This window comes from Drosophila gunungcola, chromosome 3R, assembly GCF_025200985.1.
Source record: "Drosophila gunungcola strain Sukarami chromosome 3R, Dgunungcola_SK_2, whole genome shotgun sequence".
Taxonomy (NCBI): domain Eukaryota; kingdom Metazoa; phylum Arthropoda; class Insecta; order Diptera; family Drosophilidae; genus Drosophila; species Drosophila gunungcola.
Genome location: NC_069139.1, coordinates 29199594 through 29206995, shown reverse-complemented (window position 1 = coordinate 29206995; position 7402 = coordinate 29199594). Strand labels below are relative to the sequence as shown.

Genomic DNA, 7402 nt, shown 5'->3' with positions numbered 1-7402 from the left:
CCAAACCCAAATCATTTTATAGCAAAAAATAAAAAAATGTGTACATTTCAGTATTATAAACTTCATACTTTAATTCCTAACTATTGTACTGTACTTCCATATAGTCAAACTGCACTTGGAAATCTAGCAAACGTTGTAGGCGCAAAAACAGGCTCATATCTTAAAAGGTATAAAGCTCCATTATAAATTTATTTTTGTGTTATCTTACCTAAAGGTTTGTTCCACTTTTTAAAATGTAATTTGTACCTAAATCTTCGAGTATTGGGGCTCTGTTTTATCTGTGTGTGCAATACAATAATTGCAGGTAGCGACTATTTTAGTAGATAAATTGGTTAAACTCATTACTTTATTACAAATGTAAAAGCAAGAAAGGAAGATAACAAAAATGTATTATTCTAAACAATAAAAGAAGAAAACTTCGACCAGCCGATATTTATATACCCTTGTAGATATTTAAAACGACCAAATTTTGATTTTAATTTGAATATATAAAATATGTATAAATATGCAGTGTTGGGGTGTACCTAGATAATATATATTTAGGTACTGAAAATTTGTTATTCAATTTTGTAAATATGTAAATTAAAAATAAATAATTTCACTGCTAATTAGATAAAAATTAATTCCACAGAACAAGCCAGATAAAAGATTTTCTTGTTACATGTTTCTGCTACAACATACATATATACAATATCACAATTCATTTGCAACTTCGTGAAGAACAAAACGATTAAATTAAAAAAAATGGTATTAAAAAATGTTTTTTTTTTTACCTTTTTTGTACCTTTTACCTTACCAAGATACATAACAACTTGTGTACCTTTACCTTACCTAAGTACTTATTTTCACAAATACCTTGTACCTTAGACGTTTGAAAAAGTTTGATTTTAAACAAATTAAAAAATAATTTTTGAATTTTTGGTAAAAAGGAACGAAGTTTATTTGACTTTCTCTTTTTTTTATTAATTTTGCGACTCATGCATTAGCAGCTGTATGATTTAGCCGTATTTCTGAAATTGCATAGAAACGAAATTTTTGCAAATATTTTTGAATTATTCGTATGGCCTGGTTTAAAAAATATTTAACTTTTGGTAAAGTTTAATCCAAATCACTTTTCTTCATTTAAGACTTGCAAAAATCTTAAGTAAGTGTAACAAATTTTCGTCACAGGCAGTGTTCATCTAGTTTTCTTCCTTCTCCCTGTAGTTCGTCTTCGTTTTACAAATTGTACAAAGCTAGAAAAAGGAAAGAAAAGCTTTGCCCACGACTCGGCCGCCAGAAACGAACTTAAATTGGCTAGTTTCGCAGACCGCGTTAAGTTGACTGACTACCAATTGTTGTTGCCACGATGCTGGGCTACTATGCGAATAATTTCAAACACAAACTGCCGCCAACAGCCAAGAAGGTTCATAATTATTGGTCGAACGAACGGCTTGCCGTTGGGTTGTGGCTTCTTGAAATGTTGCAACTAGCAACCGTTTGAGCGTTGGCTACAGGAACTGACCAGGCCACATCGTCGTTTTGGGGCAAGAGTGCAAAGTGGCGGGTTAAATAGGTTTTGACTACTTGAAGGCAATTGCTTCGTTTCGTTTATGAGGATCTACGATGTTCAAATTAGCCATTTCTTATGCCCAATCACGAAGCGGATCCTGCAGTGGGTCATGTGAAAAGATGGCCAGACTCCGCACTTCATGCTACCTTTTAAATGGTTAATAACCATAATTAAGAATCCACTGATTTCTTTAATTGTCAATCGAAAGAAACCCCCATAACAAATTGACCGAGTTGATTGTTATTCTCTTTGTCCATTTGGATTAATTGATTTTGGCTGTAGGTATTTCCGTACATTTATGATTTATTGTTCCGATCATGAATGTGGCCTTTAATGAATGTATTTTTAATTATTAAAGTGCCCGATTCAGATCACAAATTATGCTGAGAATGCGTTTGGTCTTTCGCAAGCTTAAGCTTCACCATTGTTTGTTTCAGTTACCTTATTTGCACAACAAGTTTACCACAAAGCACCAACCATTGAAGGCATTTGTAAGCCATAGAAAAGCATTTCATTCAAGTGTCGAAAGTTGACCACAAAATTAACTTTTAAGGGCAGCCACCAAAACACCATCACCTTCGCTTGGCCCAAACACTTCCAGCTCCCAATTTGTCTGGCTTTTTCAGGGGGGAACAATGACAATAACCGCATCGCGGGGCACTCGTGAATAAGTTCGAGTGTGTGGATATGAATAAACATGGTGGCCCGCGAATAATGTGAGACTTGCATAACCTCATTTGGCGGCTTATGGGCTCGCGTGCTCCCGTGCCAGGGTTTTTTAAGTCGGCGTGATATCGTGTACGCAGATATAACAGCGCAGATAGATAGGAAGGCAGGCAAGAGGCAAGTGTACTGCGGATTGGCATGGAAGCGTGCGCGCCATAACCCATCTCCAGTCAACTCCATTTCGGCCCGTCGACTCCATCATCCGCCGACTGAGCGAGTTGAGCGAGTAAACTTTTATGACAACCACTGACCTTTTTGGGGCAAAAGACTTGACAGGAAATAGCTGTGGAGTGGCCAGGAAATGATTAATGGCTCTATTGATGCATTCGGCGACCGACCCAGAAAATGCCCAACGAATGCGGATTAATCTGAAGAAGGTTGTCCGGATCAAGCCCTCGATCCATTCACACCTTACGAAACCCACAAGTCAAACAGGGAAAACTCCCAAATTATTAGATGAGGCAATGGAACAATAATTCTTCTTCGCAATAATTGCGACTGCCGCTGAAACTGCAGGGCGTCGACAAAAGCCAAAAGTTGGGGCAATCTGACTCGGTTCAATCCGAGACTCCAGCGTTTGCTGCAATTATGGATCAATCATACGAAGGCAGAGCTTCCAGTTTTGGTATTTCGCCAATGCAAACTCACGATTTACCGTCTTTTTTGGCCACCATTTGTGGCCACTGGGAATTGTTTTTTAACGTGCAGAATTTAATTCACTCAAAATTTAAGGTAGCTTTAACACAAATACTTATCGAATCGAATCATTCACATTTCCTCCCGCTTGGCCAGCTCCTCGACGAGCTTGGCACTTTGGGCCTTGATCTGTTTGCGATTGGGCACATTCGCCATGGTCTTGTTCTCCTGCAGGATATCGTCCTCGGGAGCTGTTGGCGCCTGCTCTTCGGTGTCCACGGGCTCGTACATGTCCAGGCTGGCCAAGAAATCGGCATGGTACTCCTCGCAATTTCGCTTGATGGTTGCCGGTTTCAGCTCCACTGTATAGGCCTTCATCAGCTTGTAGATCTTGCGCTTCACCATATGCATTATGTTGTCAACTGCGGAGAGGGTATGTTAGATTTATGCTTTCGTTTGGCTGTGGGTGTGTGTGTCTCAACTGTTTTCCTCGAAAATCTCCGGAGCAGCGGCCCTCATGTTCAGCATTTCAAACTTGAGCAGCGGCAGCTTCAAGTACGAGTTGGGATACTGGGCACGTAGCAATTTGGGCTGGCGATCAACATGGCGGAGAATTTCCAACAGATTCCAAATGCTCACTCTAGAAAGAGCAAAATTAATTAACATACTAGAAACAAAACCACGAGAATGCAAACTAATGTTATTGCTGTTATCAATAAAAAACATTGAAATTTTTAAAACTAACCCAGAAAACAAATATGCTTAAACTATCTACTAAATTAATTTAGTTATTTAAAATAAGACAGATAAAAAATTAAAAACCAACACCCAGCATTTAGCAAATTAACAATATGTACCGTAGCATAACATATGCATCAGCTCTATTTTTAAGATGCTGCAGAGTATCCTGTTCGAATTGAACATCTTTCTGCAACGTTTTCTTCAGGTCCTTAATGCGCTCCAGACGACTATAACATTAATAATTATGGGGCTGGGAAAATTATTTACAAATATATTTCTGATAACCCACTTGATCTCTTCCTCTGACAGATTGTTTACCAGCACCCCCTTCAAAACACTGGCGCACTTCATCTTAGTTTCCAGCATTTCGTGAGCCAACATATCGTTGACAATCATGCGATGCAGCTTGTCGTTGTTGTCCACCTGACTCTTCATTCTGGCGCAGAGAACTCATAAATTACGTTTATTTGTAAGAAAAAGTGTCAGACTCAACGAACCGTGGATAGATTTCCTTAGCCTGGGAACACAGAGTCACAAACTTGACCTCTTTGATAGTCTTCTCCACAGCCTTGAGCTCTAGTTTTAAGATCATCATACTCTGGGTCTCGCGAACATACCGCTTCAGATTCGTGGTCGGAGGCGCCTCCTTGGGCTTGTTGAAATTAACGATCGATGTGCCCCCAGGCTTCTTTAAAGAGGCCAGCATTTGCAGTTTGGCCTGCAGATTCTTGCGGGACTTGTCCTCCATGTTCCTGAACTCATCGTTTAGCTCCTTGAACTTCGCTATGGCCGGCATGCCCAGGAACAGGATGTGCTTGATGAAATTCGACTGGTCGTCCATGTCACTGCTGAGCGACCGCAAAATGGGCTCGTAAAATATCTCGTCATGGACCAGCACCTGAATCATCTTCTTATACGTATTGTTGATGGTCTTGATGGCCTTTAGGCGCACATTCGAGTTCTCGATCTTCTTGAGGAACACCCGTGACTTGAGCTCCTCGTCAAGAATAAATTCGTTTTGATACTTGATGCGATTCTGCAAAAGTGCGCGCCGCAGCTAAGGGAAATGTTTGAGGCACTGTTTTAGGGGCCGAAATCATTAAACGCAATATGAACAAATATATATTAATGATTCCTTTCTGTGTGATATAGGAAGTACATCCAAGCAAATCATAAGCCCGACTACCAATCATATACAAATAATCTTACCATTTCCACAAAGGGAACGCCTAAAAAAAAAAAATGTAACATAGAAAATTAAATCTACCACTGCTCTTAATGGAAGTTAGCTTTTACTTTTACATTCAAAATTAGCTTTAAAACAGACAATGCAATGAAACTCTCAAACAGATCAAAAAGATGAAACGCTAAAAATATGCACGCAAAAGGGCAGATTTTGAGTCCTGCTAACATAAATAATTCCAATGGAACTTAGCGAAAGCATTTCTAATGATAGCTGCTAGAACGAAAGAAGACTTCCGATCGAAACGATTGACATACTCAGTCATACTAAGTGGAACGCCTATGGCAAAGCCAAAGTGTATTAATAGCCCACCTTGATTCAGACTTTAGCAAGCAAATAAACGCATACGTATAATAAAAGCTCTCAAAATCAAAAAATCTAAGCTTGGTTAAGTAAATAGCTTTTCAAAGGATTTTCAATTTGAACCCAATTCTTATCTAATTCTAATTCTATTATATGTCGAAGAGCAAACTTAAAATACAGCAAATATATAATTTTTTTCATTATTTCCCGTTTGCTACTATGGGAGCTGATCAAGAATGTATATACTTTAAAGGGTCGAAAATGTCTGCTTCACTGGTTGAAATTATAATACCCTCTGCAAGGGCATACAAATGGGAGTTTGGCCTTAAAGCTCTCAATTCAGTAGCTTAATTGTACCAACCAGCTGTTCCTTGTAGTGCTGCTTTAACTGATCTAGACGAAACTCCAGGCGATCCCGCTCCTTCCTCATCACAAAGGTTCGTTGGTTGATGTTGTCCACCACAAGGTGAATTGGCATCTTCTGGTATAGACGCTGCATATCCTTGTGGTTGATGAGAAAGTTGCGAATCTTGTGGGTGTTGTCGTTGACCAGAATATTCTGCAATTTCGTTCGGCCGTCGCGACATTGCAGTTTCAGACGCTTGTTCTCGCGAAAATACCTCTGGCGATTGGCCTTCGACTCGTGATTCTTGAACACCAGTCGGCGCGCTGTTCGATATGGACAGTTAGTGGAGCTTACGCGTTCCAAGAGATCACTTACTCAACAAGTCGGTCATTCCCTTGAACTGTTCGGTCAACGAGTTGGGGGTCCATCGCTCATCGACCATCACATGTTGGTGGACATACGACATGCCGAAGAATCCATGAAAGCGCAAGGAGCGCGGATGCACTGGCTTAGGGGCCAATACATCCTTCTCCCGATTTTTGTCGCGACGCGGTATATAGGCCATACCTCTCTGGCGCAAAGTGCACGGCGGCATCTCGAATGTGTTTGTATCTTAAGGGGTTCTGGGCTATGTTGCAAGTCGATTGGGTCGATTGAACTGAATATGTGTTCACTTCAAGGGCACTGAATGTTTGACAATGTCATGCCCGCCAACTTAAAAGCAAATCCATGTATTTATTTTACACATTTATTTTGCACTAACATTTCATTTCTATTTTGTTTCGGAGTTGGGTTTGTTTTCAACATAATTTAATAGATACATAATATGTTTACCCCTAATTCTGATGAAAAAGTGTGCATTTACATACCCAAAAAGTTTGCATTTCCATGAATTTGGATCGAATTGAATTGTAAGAATTCATTGTGACAAAAATATCTTCATTTTCTTGGTGTTCTTATATATTTTAATAGGGTTCTTTTAAGATAGAATACACAAACTAATAGAAACACAGTAACATTTTGATTCAAACATAAATAGTTCTTAGTTGTAGATAATCTGGTTTTCTCGATCTATGGTTATCTACAAGATACATTTCGATTTGGTAAGCCAACCCTCTAAGCTTGTTTCTTTGGAAAGACTCGGCCAAATATATCTCACTGTCTATTGATCTTTTACTAAATTTCATTGGAGACATCAACAAGTGGTCGCAAGTTGCTAATAATTTTAGTCCTGCAGGTTCTAGACGCGTGCTTCAGTAATTATAGGTTTAAGTTAGTTAGTCCTAAGTATGAGTATAGATTAGCTCAAACACCAGCGTATAAATATTGTCATAAAACATTTTTTTGTCATTTTTGTGTGTATAATTTAGCTAAATTTACATTGATTCGGGTTTGTGACTTTTACGTTTACATCAGCTTTAGCTTTAATGAAAATTCCATACATGATTGTTGCTTCTAAAGATTATTGCGTTTGCATTTTAGTTTGCCTACGAGAGTTGACCACCTATCTAACAACAAGAGGAGATGCATAAATCGCAGGTCCCGGTCAACCTTCTTGTTTCTTATTTTCTTTAGTAAACGGTTGCCTACTTTGGTGAGCAATGAAATTTCATTGTGGCTGGTGCAAAAATATAGCATACTTTTCATCTTCTGTGATTAATTTTCAAGGGTAGTGGTAGAGGGACGACAGGTTTTGCTTATGGTTATTGCTATTGAAATGATTGAAGCCGCAAAATTGTAAGCAGTTTGCATGGATGTGAAGCTAGTTGCAGAAACCTTTGAACCATCAAAAAGTTACACACTGAAGGGGGTGGTGGGTTGGACTTGATAAAAGATTTGGAAGTCAATTAATTTG

The 7402-nt window shown here is 38.9% G+C and overlaps 1 protein-coding gene across 1 annotated transcript; it reads right to left on the bottom strand.

Annotated features, from left to right (window-relative positions):
- Nucleotides 1-2968: 2968 nt before the first annotated feature.
- On the bottom strand, nucleotides 2969-7312 carry LOC128252757 (uncharacterized). The gene is made up of 7 exons (XM_052980799.1): nucleotides 5923-7312; nucleotides 5563-5870; nucleotides 4153-4712; nucleotides 3945-4091; nucleotides 3772-3882; nucleotides 3397-3554; nucleotides 2969-3336 (listed from the first exon to the last, which is right to left on the bottom strand). Exons 1-7 carry the CDS (start codon nucleotides 6140-6142, stop codon nucleotides 3047-3049), a joined length of 1794 nt encoding a protein of 597 aa, XP_052836759.1. The 5' UTR covers nucleotides 6143-7312; the 3' UTR covers nucleotides 2969-3046.
- Nucleotides 7313-7402: the final 90 nt, after the last annotated feature.